The following is a 15,127-nucleotide window of genomic DNA, read 5'->3' as shown; positions in this document are numbered from 1 at the left end:
TGAAGGCCAGTGGGGCTTGTGCACAGGAGCTCCACAGGACTGGGGAAATGGAGACCCCATTCTTAAAAGGTGCACACAGATTTTCACGTGCACTGGGTCCCAGGGCAAAGCAAAGTCACCAAGGGAATCTGGGTCAAACCTGACCGCAGTTCTTGGAGGACATCCTGGGAAAACAGGGGTGAATGTGGCTTGTTGTGAGGGAAGGACATTGGAAGCAAAGCTCTGCGAATATTCAGCAGCTGTGCCTTTCTCTGGAGGGGGCCATTTTGGGAAAATCTGGCCCCACCCATCAGCCAGCCAGCTGCTGAGAAGCCCCAGGGCAAACAACAACCCAGGTGGGATCACAGCCCCGCCCCTCAGTAAACAGGCTGCCTAAAGACCCCTCAGGCACACAGCTGCCTCTAATCCCATCCAGAGGCTAAGCGCACCCACCAGAGGGAGTAGAATCAGCTCCACCTACGGGGGGGGGGGGGCAGGCATCAGCCCCTCCCATCAGGAAGCCTACAGCAAGCCCCCCATATAGACTTCAGCCACAAGGGGGGCAGACTTCAGAAGTAAGAGTGGCTACAACTCTATTATCTGTAAAAAGGTCACCACACCAAAAACCTATAAAAATGAAAAGATAAAGGACTATAAAACTCAGATGAGGGAGAAAGGAAAAACCCCAGAAAAACAGCTAAGCCGTGAGGAGACTCTCAGCCTCCAGGAAAAAGACTTTAGACTGTCGATGCTGAAGATGATGCAAGACATTGGAAATAAACTGGAGGCAAAGATAGATAACTTACAGGAAACACTAACCAAAGAGATACAAGATATAAAACTTAAGGAGAGATGCAAAATACAATAACTGAAATAAAAAACTCACTAGAAGCAGCTAACAGCAGAATACAGGAGGCAGAAGAACGAATAAGCGAGGTGGAGGACAGATTAGTGGAAATTACAGATGCAGAACAGAAAAGAGAAAAAAGATTGAAAACAAACGAAGAGAGTCTCAGAGAACTCTGGGACAACATGAAACGCACCAACATCCGTATTATAGGGGTGCCAGAAGGAGAAGAGAGAGAGAAGGGGACAGAAAAAATATTCCAAGAGATAATAGCCGAAAACTTCCCTCACATGGGGAAGGAACCACTCACTCAAATCCAGGAAGCACAATGAGTACCATATAAAATAAACCCAAGGAAGAATACACTGAGGCACATATTAATCAAACTGACCAAAATTAAAGACAAAGAGAAAATCTTGAAAACAGCTAGGGAAAAGAAAGAAGTAACGACAAGGGAACCCCGGTAAGGCTATCGGCAGATTTTTCAACAGAAACTCTGCAGGCCAGAAGGGAGTGGCATGAGATACTCAACGTGATGAAAGGAAAAAACCTCCAACCAAGATTACTCTCCCCAGCAAGGCTCTCATTCAGATTTGAAGGAGAAATCAAAACCTTCACAGATAAGCAAAAGCTGAGAGAATTCAGCAACGCTAAACCAGCCTTACAACAAATACTAAAGGAACTTCTATAGGCAGAAGAGAACAAGAGAAGAAGGAAAGAAAAAAGAGCAGCAAAAACAAATCCAAAGTAATTAATAAAATGGCAATAAGAACATACATATCAATAATTACCTTAAATGTGAATGGACTAAACGCCCCAACCAAAAGACGTACACTGGCTGAATGGATACAAAAACAAGACCCATGTATATGCAGTCTTCAAGAGACCCACTTCACTTCTAGGGACACATACAAGTTGAAAGTGAGAGGATGGAAGAAAATATTTCCTGCAAACGGGGATCAAAAGAAAGCTGGAGTAGCAATACTCATATCAGACAAAATAGACTTTAAAATGAAGACTATTTTAAGGGACAAAGAAGGACATTCCATAATGATCAAAGGATCAGTCCAAGAAGATGATATAACAATTTTAACTATCTACACACCCAACACAGGTTCACCACAATATATAAGGAAACTGCTAAAAACCTCAAAAGGACAAATCGACAATAACACAATCATAGTGGGGGACTTTAACACCCCACTTACAGCAATGGACAGATCAACCAGACAGAAAATCAATAAGGAAACACAGGCCCGGAATGAAGCATTCAACCAGATGGACTTAATAGATATTTATAGGTCATTCCATCCAAAAGCAACAGAATACACATTCTTCTCAAGTGCACATGGAACATTCTCTAAGATGGATCACATCCTGGGCTACAAATCCAACCTCGGTAACTTTAAGAAAATTGAAGTCATGTCAAGCATCTTTTCCAGCCACAACGCTATACGACTGGAAATCAACAAGAAAAAAACTGCAAAAAACACAAACACATGGAGACTCAACAACATGCTACTAAACAACCAATGGATCACTGAAGAGTTGTTACAGGTCAGAGGCTCTAAATTCAAAATAAATGTGAGGTTCATCATGGCTGTAGATGGTGCCTTGCTGTTTGCAAGAAACATTTCTGAATCTTGCCTAGATTCTTCAGACACAAGAGAGGATTTTACACATTCAGAGCTTTGTGTGTGCGTGGTGGGGAGAGAGAGGAGGAGGAGAGGGAGGTGACCTTGGGCTTAGGATTTACTGTGACCTGCTTATGTGTTGGATGATAACTGCCTTCGGGGATCCAAGGGACCAAAGGCTTGAACAGAAAATACTTGTGAGGAAAGCTTCAGTATCGAATTTTATGCCACACCTCTCATTTTTTCTTTTGATATCCAAGTATAAACTATAAAATCATTCATCTCAATTCCTGTATGGTTAATAATTTGAAACTAAGTAAATAAAAGGAATGTTCCATTAAAAAAAATAATAAAAATAAAGTTCTGTGTTGGGAGTTCCCGCTGTGGTGCAGAGGGTTAAGGATCCAGCGTTGTCTCTGCAGCAGCATGAGTTTGATCCCCAGTCCAACGCAGTGGATTAAGGATCCAGCGCAGTGGATTAAGGATCCAGCGTTGCCACAGCAGTGGCTTAAGTCACAGCTACAGCTTATGTGCAGTCCCCGGTCCGGGAACTTCCATATGCTGTGGGTGCAGCCATGTGTTCCAGGATGTAAATTCTTTTTGCTATACAGCTTCCTTTTCCTGAAGGATTTGGTAACTCTGCGTTTTGAGGGGGAAAGAGGAGGAAAGAAGGGCTCAGTAACAATACTCGGATTCAGGGCCTTCCTGGGGTTTTTCCACAATTTTCTTACTTTCCTCCCTCAGCACTTAGAGACTCACTTCCAAAGTTACGGATTTTCTCAGAAGGATTCTAAACCCAGGCTTAGAATACCTTAACTAAGGAAGGTGTCATACCCGCCTTTAAGGCAGGTTCAAAGTGTCCCCCTCCCTGGGCCGGCCCAGGAAGCCCGCCCGGCGCCCTGGGCTGCTGGAGGGTCCTGCTCCTGGCCAAGTACCTTTCATTTGCTTCACTCGGAACATGGGGGTGCCTGCCAGGAGGGGTGTTAGGAGAGTGGACTGAGATGTTTCGGGGGACGAGGGAGAGAGACATTGGTTCACTTCTTACTGTGCACCTAACACCAAGCGTCCAGCCTGCAAACGAACCAGACTTGGGCCGACTCAGCGCTGGTCTGCAGACGTGGCACCTGGCTGCCCAGGCGTCAGGATGGTGGCGGCCAAGGGCTGGCGCATGTGTCTCTCAGAAGGTTATTTAATCAACCCAGTAACTTGAAAGAAGGTGCATCAAAAAGTGCGTGTTGTTGGACTAAGCTTGGTTTTCTTTACAGCCTATCCAGATCATCAACAGCACCGTCGAAATGGCGAAGCCAGGAAAATTCCCCAGTGGCAAAACCGAGATTCCTTTTGAGTTTCCTCTCCACGTGAAGGGCACCAAAGTTCTGTATGAGACTTACCACGGCGTGTTTGTCAACATCCAGGTGCGCGTCTCCTCATCCCGAGCCCTGGACTCCGTAACTTTTCTTCTGCAAAACAGCTCGGTCTTTCTTTCACTGAAAGTTCCTGTATTCTTATTTCTTTAGTTCTGTGTTTCTTGCCAAGCCCTCCCGTGAACTCTCTGGTGGAGGCGTCTCAGTTTTCCCTGCAGAACGTACTTCATGCACGACCCTTCCTTTGATGGGCGTCCGGAGGGACCCGTGCTGTAGCTTCTTTTCAGAGCTTCCGCTGTTTCTTTGGGGCTCCATTCCGGCCGCGCTGACACTGTAAGAAGCGCTTTTATGGTTGGTAATAGATAGGCCCTCCCTCCTCTCTGGCACCCGCGCTAACTTGTCTGTTTATGCGTATAAGTATCTCTTTGTTTAGTACCCAAAGGCCGCTGCTCTGACACAGGCTTGTATTCTTTATCGAACAAACCTCGTAAAGGAGGGGGAAGTGGATTTGTGACTTCCCGCCCACCTCGGCTGTTCCGAGGTCTTTCACAGTTGCTATTGTTGTCTCAGGCGCAGTCTGGAGTCATGACTCAGCGAGAGAAAGAGAGCCTTTCCTTTATTCAGCTGAAAGAAAGGTACTTCTGTGATACCAGCCTTGCGGCCCTTCCCTTGCTGGATGAGACAAAAGTATTTTGTCTTGCGTCTGTGCAAGAGAGCTGCAAGTTAGGAAAGTTTGTGATTTATTTGTTAAGTTGTAGCTGATCATTTGGTCTTGATAGAGACCATTCCCCTACTTAAAAAAATAGCACTTTAAAAATAAGAATCCTGGGAGTTCCCGTCGTGGCGCAGTGGTTAACGAATCCGACTAGGAACCATGAGGTTGCGGGTTCGGTCCCTGCCCTTGCTCAGTGGGTTAACGATCCGGCGTTGCCGTGAGCTGTGGTGTAGGTTGCAGACGCGGCTCGGATCCCGCGTTGCTGTGGCTCTGGCGTAGGCCGGAGGCTACAGCTCCGATTGGACCCCTAGCCTGGGAACCTCCCTATGCAGAGGGAGTGGCCCTAGCAAAGACAAAAAAAAAAGAAAAAAAATCCTCAAAACACTTGTGCAGGTTGAACCCAAAGGTTTGTGTGTATGTGAGTTTTATGAATTGCCTAAAAGATGGTCAAGGAGAAACACAAGTGGTATGATGTACTCTTTTGCAATAAATACCTTCCTTTAAAGAAAACCTTTGTTATCGGTGCACCTGTTTCAGGCCATGTGTATACTGAAGGCTTTGGGCAGCCTGTGAGAAGTAGCAGTAAAGTGTTAGGGGCGAAGGAAGCTCCCAGCATAGACATGCAGATTTCAGACACAGAGGCCCAGGTCCTCTGATGAGTTTTCTGTACGTTGAAACTATTTTCACCATGAAAGATAATAAAACCGCCTTTTTAGCAAGACTGAAAATACCTCAAACGATGATTTTCAAAATTACTTTTATTCTCTTGCCAGAATCGGCATCCACCTGCTTTTACCCATTGTGGTTTTCTGATGCCATTTATTTAATAATAGAAGTGTATGTTCATTAGAAACTGATTAGAGTAACATCAGGTTTTTTCTGTGGTCATACTTCTTGTTTCTTTTCCTGGGTTTATCATTCTTATTAAAAGATTACTTTGTTTCAAATAAAATTGGGAATCTCATCCTTTTCCCAATATTGCCAAGAAAAACATACAGATATATATATATACAAGATGTGTGTTCCTGTGTAGCTGGCTGTAGTTGAAAACTAGTTAAAATGCAAAAAGAGAGTTAACGTGTGGTTAACTCTCTAGTAAGGTAAATAATAACCTCAACTCCCCCCCTTTATTTTAGTCACCAGATTTTGCCACTTTGAGGGTTAACCTCAGCTTGGAATTGTGCACCTCCCCAAATATCTCATACGTTTCTGAAAAGGAAGAGATGTCGTCTTAACCTCTAATTTTAAGAGCTTGTCAGCCTTACACTTACCACCTAGATTCGACATTTATTAGAATTTTGCTGTCTTTGTTTCATCTCTTTATTTTTTCCTGTATCATTTCTTTTCCTTTTTTTTTTTTTCTTTTTTTTTTTTTTGTCTTTTTACCATTTCTTGGGCCGCTCCCACGGTATGTGGAGGTTCCCAGGCTAGGGGTTGAATCAGAGCTATAGCCACTGGCCTACACCAGAGCCACAGCAACGCGGGATCCGAGCCGTGTCCGCAACCTACACCACAGCTCACGGCAACGCCGGATCCTTAACTCACTGAGCAAGGCCAGGGATTGAACCTGCAACCTCATGGTTCCTAGTTGGATTCATTAACCACTGCGCCATGACAGGAACTCCATTTCCTGTATCATTTCAAGTTTAGTTACAGAATCTTGACACACCCCCTCAAAATACCTCAATGTTTATCTCCAAAAAATAGGGACATTCTTCTGCTTAACCACAGTTAACATTTAATTCCCAGTTTCTTTTTTCTTTCTTTTCTTTTTTTTTTTTTTTTTGGCCACACCAACAGCATGCAAAAGTTCCCAGGATTGGATCCAAGCCACAGCAGAGACACCACCAGATCCTTATCCACTAGGCCACCAGGGAACTCCTCTAATTTCCAGTTCTTACTCAAATTGGTCATTGCTTCTATTGAGAAATATAGTTCTCGAGAGAAACTAGGGTTATGCTTCTTGATTCACTTTCATTCATCAGTTCATTCTCTCAGTTTCTAAACAGGTCTTTTTCTGGCCTCCTGTTGGACAGTGACCACCACAGTCACACAGGGCATCACCTTCTTAATGCTGTTGCTTGTTGCACGAAGATTCTGGGCGCGTGACTTTGGATAGAAAGTGTTGTTATTGAACCCTGATAACCTCTTTCTCAAATTATAGAGATGCTAAGACATCTTACATCACTGAAATCGTGTTGTAGTAACATCATGTAAAAACGGAAACGATCCTATGACAAAATCAAGGATTCAAAATGTAGCCAGTATCTGAGTTCCTGTGGTGGCTCAATGGTTAACGAACCCAACTAGTATCTGTGAGGATGCGGGTTCAATCTCTGGCCTTGCTCAGTGGGTTAAGGATCCAGCATTACCAAGAGCTGTGGTGTAGGTCGAAGACTCGGCTTGGATCCCGTGTTGCTGTGGCTGTGGTGTAGGCTGGCAGCTACAGCTCCAATTCGACCCTTGGCCTGGGACCCTCCATATGCTGCAGGAGTAGCCCTAAAAAGACCAAAAAAAAAAAAAAAAAAAAAAGTAGCCAGTATTGCCAACTTGCAGGGGTTGGTTTCCCTGTAACTTCTTGGATGGAGAGCTTGATGACATTTGCTCTGATTCTTCTCGGCCACATTGCCTCCATTTCTCATCTTTGTTGTTAGTACGTACAAGAAGCTGTTAGTCTTTTCTAGTTGTCCTTTGTGCAATCACTTTTTCTTTCTTTCTTCTTTTTTGCCTTTTCTAGGGCCACACCCATGGCATATGGAGGTTCCCAGGCTAGGGGTCTAATCAGAGCTGTAGCCACCAGCCTAGGCCAGAACCACAGCCATGTGGGATCTGAGCCGTGTCTGCAACCTGCACCACAGCTCACGTAACGCCAGATCCTTAACCCACTGAGCGGGGTCAGAGATCAAACTCAAAACCTCATGGTTCCTAGTCGGATTTGTTAACCACTGAGCCACAATGGGAACTCACTTTTTCTTTTAAAAGTTGTTCAAATCCCAGGCAAGAGTAATGTCTGTTCTGCTCTTGTGGCCCACTAGCAAGATTTTATACTGCAGCACACAGTATGGTGGTATCAACATGTCTGCTGAAGTGGTATATTCAGAATTAAATGATAGAGATGCTAGTCCTCCTTGTTCACGGGGAAGATGACCTTTCTGGAAGGACACGCATCTTCTTTCCTTGTTCCAGCCCATGTACCTCCTGGGGCGCCCTGCCCGCCTCTGACTCTGCCCACCCCTCTGACTTCCTGTAGCTCTTACCACCTGGATCGCGCCGTAGTCATTGGGAAAGATCACGGTAGAGTGAAAGAGCCAGGGCTTTGCAGCAGACAGACCTGGGCTTGCCTTACAGTGTTGCGTAAGGACTCAGGCCATAGGTTTTGGCGACAGGTAGGTATGAATTCACATCCACCCCTATGACCCCGAGTGGCCTTCACAGCCTCTCCTCCTAGAGGATTCATTCGGTCTTGGGTTGAAGTACTTATCAGCAGAGTTCCCAGTGCTTAGAATGTGCCCAGTGAATACTTGCTGAATGACGAAATGAATTATGGTGACTCTCCTTGTCTTATCTTAACGATTCTTACATGCCTGTTGTCAGAATTACTGAAGAGAGTACATGGAAAAGGACTTAACGCAATTCCTAGAACGTAAATGACATCAAAGGATTGTCCTCTTTTGTGTACCTTTCCCCCCTCCCGACTCATCCCTTTCATTACCAACCATTGCTTCCGTGCTTAAAAAACATTTAGTGGCCAAAAGCTGGTGCCTGTTACACACACTCTTTGATTTGCAAGTTATAGAAACCCAGCTCAAACCCGCTTAGCCGGAAGAGGGATATTGGATCATGGAACTGTCCGTTGCAGGGGCTGGCTAGACCGGGGTGGACACCAGTCCACCTCCAGCTTGGCCTTTTTTTCTGAGGCGGGACCTGTCCCGGGCATGCTCTTGCTTGCCCTGGCGAAGCCGGCCACTGGCAGGTGGCTGCAGGCCTGCGGTCTCCTTCCTGGGTTGGCAACCCCAGCAGGAAGGATTCTGCCCCACAGCCTGGCAGCAGTCCTGGCTTTCTGGTCACTTCCACAGCCAGGCGGGGTGGGGGGGCTTCAGCCCCGCCTAAACCCTTGCAACTAAAAGGAAGTGAGGGACGTTCCCATTGGGAAGAAGATCAAGGAGACCAGTCAAGTCAGAACAGAATATTGCCTATTCCAGACAGTGTGTGGGCTGTACGGGAGGAAGACGGCACACACACACATAGAGGTAGATACCACACACGTGCTGCGTGCATACGTAGTATAGCCTTCCTGAGCTCCTCTGGTTGGGGAAACCCGACCGAAATTCCGATAGGGAATATTTTGTCTGTATATATCCATCCTTGCGGACAGGGATGATTTTTTTTAAAGTTTTAACCTCCCAGCAGTACCTTAGGTCCAAAATAGCTTCATGTTTAATGTGGTCACATTGTTCTTAATAGTTGTAGCTTCTTGACTCAACTATACATAAAGTTCCAGTTCTACAAGTTATTTTTAACATAATTCTAAAGTTTTTCCTGGATGATCAAAACCGCAGTAACTTTATTAAACATATGTTATATGATTTTTTTTTTTTTTTTCTTTTTCGGGCTGCATCTGCAGTATATGGAAATTCCCAGGTTAGGGGTCGAATAGGAGCTACAGCTGCCGGCCTACACCACAGCCCCAGCAACACTGATCTGGGCTGCATTTGTGACCTATGTACCGTGCTGGATCCTTAACCCACAGAACCAGATCAGGGATCGAACCCACATCCTCAGAGACAACTGTGGGTCCTTAACCCTCTAGGCCGTAGCAGGAACTCTTACTTGATTTTTTTTAACATAAGCCTTAAGATAGCAGTCATCTTGTAGAATTTTGTTACTAGTCTCTCAACCCAGTGACAGGGATGTGAGGGAACTGTCCTGGCTGAAGCCAAGCTTTCAGCTCACTGCCCAGCCCTGGGAAGATAGGTGGGCTCCACCTCGGGGGCCAGAGCCCATCTTGCAGCAGGTGCACTGGTGGTGGCCAGCTCAGAAAAATAGCACACAGACCAGAGAAATCGAATATGGTTAAGTTCAACGCAAGTGTGATAAGGAGTCTCCCTGGGGGCTTAGCGTGTTAAGGATCCTGTGCTGTCACTGCGGCATCTCCGGTCACTGCCTTAGCATGGGTTTGATACCTGACAGGGGACTGTCAACATGCTTAAGGCACAGCCAAAAAAAAAAACAGCAACAAAAAAACAAAACTCTAACAAAACAAAGGTGATGCGCCATTCCTTTCCTCTCCGTGTTATTTTGCTCAGAGGATGTATCTGTGTGGGCCTGGGGGCGCAGGGGAGAGGGGGCAGTGGGCAGGTGGGAGAGGGTTGAGGGGAAGAGAGGTTGAATGCGATGAGCCCCGAGCCGACCCTTGGGGAAGGTGGCTGGTGGATATGTGGGGCTTCCTTAGACTCCTCTTCTTACTTTTGCATACGTTTGAATTTTCCAAGATGAAAATGTTGCAAAGACTTCCCCTTCTTTATTCCTCCTAAGGCTAAGATATGAAGCTAGTCTTGAGATGCCCCAGCATCCCGAACGCCAGGACTTTAAGCTTGTCTCTATGCATCGTTTCTCTTTGTGACACAGGATGTGGCTCTGCTCGGTGCCAACCAAGGTGCTGCCCACACAGAGCCCATCCAGCGAGAGGGAGGTGGGGGGTGGCCCATGTCTCCCAAGTTGGCTCTTGAAGTTCCAGATGCTGTCTGTCCAGGGGTTTCCAGCCCTTGCTGCCTGCGTTTTTCAATCCAGACAGCAAACTAGCTGCCCTTTTACCTAGCACTGCCCTGTGTTCATCGCACCTTATCCCTTGGGTCCTCACTAAGGCAGTGTTCGTTCCCCAGTTTCCAGGGCAGGCGGCTGAAGCTCAGAGATGGTGTGTTACTTGTCTGGGCTCACAGAGTGAGAGGGACACCCGGGTTTGAGCTGGCTTCCGCTTCTACCTGTGTGCCCTTCCTGCTCTACCTCTCTGGTCTTCCCCTGTGCTGCAGGCAAGACTCTGCACCCCTGTTCGGTGGGTCCCGCCATGGGCGTGGCTGTGGGTGTGGCTGAGGAATTACCTCAAAGTGGTTTTTTATAGAGAGGCCTTTATTTTGAACAGTAGCTCTCACATTATGTATATTAATTTCATAAAAGGCATTAATTGCACAGTTTCCCTAAATTGTGTGGACTGGTGTCTTGGACATAATTCCACGATGAAAGCGAACCATCTAAAAGGACATCTTCTCCTGCCTTTCCCCACAGTACACTCTGCGCTGCGACATGAAGCGGTCCCTGCTGGCCAAGGACCTGACAAAGACCTGTGAATTCATCGTTCACTCGGCTGTAAGCTCTGCTTGGGGCTCTGCGCTCAGGGATCGGAGTCTTCTGCAGGGGCTGGGACTTGACCCCACTTAACCGCACTAAGCTAGCCTGGCGGTGTTTGCTAGATGCTGGGGAGAGACTTGGGACTCCTGGCTCAGGGACAGACACCTTATTTCTCCAAGCACAGCCAGCAGCACGAGCCTCAGTATGTCATTCCTCTGGGCCAGGGCCTCAGGGTGATGCCACAGCCCCTCGGGGTTTGTGCCTCAGCTGAGGGGCCCCAATTGGGAAGCCCCCTTCATTACAGCAGGTGGTGAGCAGGCCTGCTCTTCGTCCTGGAAGGAGACATCCCCCACCCCTCAAGGGAGCCTCAGCAGACAGCCAGAGAAGTGGCCGGGCCTGGGGCGAGGGGGCCAGGGCCTCGCACTGTGAGCACACAAGGCGAGAACATACAGGCACGCTCGGCACCGTCTGCTGTATTTTGCAGTGACAGAGCATCCTTAAAGATTCTTTTCAGGCGCCAACTTAGAGGGTCAGGTCTCCCCCAACTGCTGCAGGCCACACGGGGTGGCAGGTACCTGCCCACAGCCCTGGGTTCCTGTGACAGCCTCTCCTGGGCCTTATCCCAGTGGCTGTGGGGCAGGGCCTTTTATCCTCGTAGGAGATGTGCGTGGGCACCTAACGGTGATGAAGTAGAAACGTGAGGCTTAGACCTTCTGGGCCTAAGTTCAGCAAAATCACTCATGTCCTTTATTTACTTGCATCATTTTTGTGACTTTTTAGAACTGCCAATATTTGTAGTTTCTCTCTTTGTTTATTTTTTATTTTCTTCATGGCCACACCCACGGTACATGGATGTTCCCAGGCCAGGGACTGAACCCAGGCAGCAGGTACAACTTAGGCCCCTGCTGCGGCAACACCAGCTCCTTAACCCGCTGTGCCACAGTGGAAACTCCTAGTTTCCCTCTATAAATGTTTAAAATAATCATAGTGTTAAGTATTTCTTTCAGTGATACAATGTTTTTGTATAAAATATAATGAAAATATTTCTTTTTCGAAAGTCACTTGATTTAATCGGGCGTATTTTTCTTTTTTCCATCAAAGATTTTCAAATTGAAGCAAAAAAAAATTTTTTTTAATCTAGATTATTTTCTGGAAAAGATGCATGCCATTTTATGTCCTAAATGAAAAGAGTGTCCCAACTTTGTGAAGAATGGGTCCAGATTCTGCCCCCCACTCAGAGCTGGGCCCCCGGCCCCTTGTGCCTAGAGGCTGCGACGTGCCGATTCAGTGTCGCGTGTGTGTGCTTTTATTCTATGAGAGATTCAGAGTAAATATCTCCCAGTGATACTGCTGCCTCTCAAGTCAAATTTTTGGATTCTGGACCTGGAGGGACCTTAGAGACTAAGAAGCCTGTGCCCTCATTTCACAGATGAGGCAGCTGAGTCACAGAGACGAAGACATTGACAGAACACTGCCTTGTTTCTTGGCAGAGCTGTGTTTGGAACCCAGTCTTCCTGCCTCTTAGGACCAGGGTCTTCTTGGTTCACCGTGCTGCCTTGTGTTTCTTTTCTTTTTGCTTTTTAGGGCCGCACCGGTGGCATGTGGAGGTTTCCAGGCGAGGGGTCGAATCGGAGTTGTGGCTGCTGGCCCACACCACAGCCTCAGCAATGGGGGATCTGAGCCATGTGTGCGACCTACACCACAGCTCACAGCAGCACTGGATCCTTAACCCACTGAGCGAGGCCAGGGATTGACCCTGCATCCTCATGGATGCTAGTCGGGTTCGTCACCCACTGAGCCATGATGGGAACTCCCTGCCTTGCATTTCTTTAGATGGGGAAAGACAGGTTTGATCCGTGGAACTCTCTGCTGATTTTGGTTGTTCCTCCTGTTTTAGCCGCAGAAGGGAAAGCTGACCCCAAGTCCTGTGGACTTCACCATCACACCTGACACCTTGCAGAATGTCAAAGAGGTAACGTGCTCCCTGCGGCCAGTGCGGGGGAGGCTTTCCCAGGAACCACATCCGCTGCCAGATTCCTGCCCAGTTGGTCTCTGTCTGAATATCAAGTCATCAGGAAGAGGAAGTTTTTATTTGTATAGTCCATATTTTCAATTTTGATTTCTTTTTAATTTCTTTTCTTTTTGGCCAGGCAGCAGCATGCAGGAGTTCCCAGGCCAGAGGTCAAACCATGTCATGGCAGTGATGACAGATGCTTAACCCGCTGAGCCACCAGGGAACTCCTTGATTTCTTCTTAAATTCAGTAACTCTGTGGAAGGGTGGGGTTTTTTGTTTTCGTTTTTGTCTTTTCTAGGGCCGCGGCCGCAGCATATGGAGGTTCCCAGGCTAGGGGTTGAATCGGCTCTGTAGCCGCTGGCCTACACCACAGCCACAGCGACGTGGGATCCGAGTCTCGGCTACAACCTATACCACAGCTCATGGCAACGCTGGATCCTTAACCCACTGAGTGAGGCCAGGGATTGAACCCGCAACCCCATGGTTCCTAGTCAGATTCATTAACCACTGAGCCACGACAGAAACTCCTGTAAGGGTGGTTTTTAGAAGAGAGGGTATGTGTTTATCATTTTTTCCACCTTTCCTCGGTTTTATTGTGCTGTGGTCAGAGGCCTCTCTCCTGAGCCTCAGGGGCATCATTGCCTGTCTTGATGGCCACGCCCCCTTGTCTCTTGGCTTTCCCTGGTCACTGGTCTCTCCTGGACATGTCTTCTTGTCCCCACCCTAATCTGCGTGCTGCCCTCCAAACCCTCCCGACTGGAGTCGGGTTAGAAGCCAGTTTTTGAGGATTATTGGCTTTGTCCTTTGGGAGGCGCAGCTGAGGCAGGGGTGTGTCGTGAGAGCCTTTCAGAAGGGCCTTCCAACATCTCTCCCGTCTCTGGTCTCTGGAGAGCCATGACCCCAGTGGGCTGGTCAGCTTTTCTTCTCAGGTATTTAAGCCTTGATTTGAGGCAGGCGGTTGCCCAAAAGAATTTTAATGTGAACTGCTACTGTTTCTTACTTTCTAAACAAATCGCTTCTTTTGGTTATTTTTAGAATTCTGACTTTTTCAGAGTTTTCTGCCTTTAGGGGCCACCTGCTAGGAGCACCCTTGCTCTTGACCTCCAGGCACCTGTGACCACTGACCCCAAGGTGGGGCTGGTCAGCTCAGGATGAGCTTAAGTGTGAAGTACTGAGTGGTTCCAAAGCCTCTGGATGGAAAAGAGCATGTAAACACCATTCATAGTTGTAAAATACTGGTTATATGTGGAGGTGATAATGTTTTGGTTGTATTGGTTCATTTCACCTATTCCCTTTTACTTTTTTAATGTTGCTCCTAGAAGTTTCTAGAAAATTCTCAATTACACATTTGTTTCACATTTGTGGCATACGTTAAGTTTCTGTTGCCCAGCGGTGTTCTCTGAATTATCTTCAGTAACTGGGACACAGCTGGAGTAAAGACTGCTGGACCGTTGTCTGTAATCTTTAGGTCTGTTTTTCCCACAGCATCCTCGCCTGCCTATGGCCATTTTCCCCTGTTCAGAGAGAAGAGGTCCATAGGCTTTTAGTCAGACCTTGAAGACAGATCTCTTTTTAAATGTCCTTGAAATAAAATTCATGTCTTGTCTTTCAGAAATGTGTAATTGGAAACGTTTTTAAATTGATTTATCTTTTTAAAACCTTTTTTTTTTTTTTTTTTTTTTTTTTTTTTTTGTGGTGACTGGTTCTCCTTAAACACTCTCGGCAACTCCTCAACATTTTTATGCCGTGTTGCTCGGTGAGAGGGGGCGTTCCGGACCTAGTCCAGGCAGGATGATCCTGTGAGAGGTCTGGTCATCTGGACCAGCAATGTCCGGGTGCCTTATATCTGTTTCAGTAGTTGCGGAATAATTCAGTCTGTTACGTTGTCAGAGGATCTAAGGGCTGTTGTATCTTTTGTCCCATTTTGTAAACCAGGGTCCCAGTGGATTTTATGAAAATCACCTGACTCTGTTGTCAGGTTTTATTTCTATCAAAGTGACTGTTGAGTAATTTCCCCTGGCACCTTCCGTTCCTGATGTGTTTGTTTTGGCTTTGTTTTAGAGAGCCTTGCTCCCCAAATTTCTCATCAGAGGACACCTCAACTCAACCAACTGTGTCATCACCCAGCCTCTCACAGGAGAGCTGGTGGTGGAGAGCTCGGAGGCCGCCATCAAGAGCATCGAGCTGCAGCTGGTCCGCGTGGAGACGTGCGGTAAGGCCCCCCGGCC

General features: G+C 47.0%; 1 protein-coding gene and 1 long non-coding RNA gene across 14 annotated transcripts in view; one reads left to right on the top strand and one right to left on the bottom strand.

Moving 5' to 3' along the window:
• Positions 1-15,127, bottom strand: part of LOC146397887 (uncharacterized) — a 419,652-nt gene that overhangs the window by 50,820 nt on the left and 353,705 nt on the right. The gene's annotated exons all lie outside the window — the stretch shown is intronic.
• The window catches only part of VPS26C (VPS26 endosomal protein sorting factor C), a 53,001-nt gene that overhangs the window by 31,952 nt on the left and 5,922 nt on the right, over positions 1-15,127 (top strand). For 6 of the 13 annotated variants that reach the window (XR_014825177.1, XR_014825178.1, XR_014825179.1 and 3 more), the window contains exons 3-6: positions 3,726-3,875; positions 10,822-10,902; positions 12,782-12,856; positions 14,961-15,111. Coding sequence is in view for 6 of the 13 variants with exons in the window: in XM_003483358.5 (XP_003483406.1) it covers positions 3,726-3,875; positions 10,822-10,902; positions 12,782-12,856; positions 14,961-15,111 (457 nt within the window). In the remaining 7 variants the exon portion in view is untranslated. Of the gene's footprint in view, positions 1-3,725; positions 4,665-5,886; positions 6,327-6,405; positions 12,443-12,543; positions 12,857-14,960; positions 15,112-15,127 lie in introns of those variants that run through there. The other 7 variants (XM_084992139.1, XM_005670333.4, XR_014825180.1 and 4 more) reach the window with 6 other exon arrangements.

This window comes from Sus scrofa, chromosome 13, assembly GCF_054392235.1.
Source record: "Sus scrofa isolate SSC_HxYL_T2T_F1_AM1 chromosome 13, Sscrofa_HxYL_maternal_Yorkshire_Landrace_v2.0, whole genome shotgun sequence".
Classification (NCBI taxonomy): domain Eukaryota; kingdom Metazoa; phylum Chordata; class Mammalia; order Artiodactyla; family Suidae; genus Sus; species Sus scrofa.
This window is presented reverse-complemented; position numbering and strand designations above follow the sequence as displayed.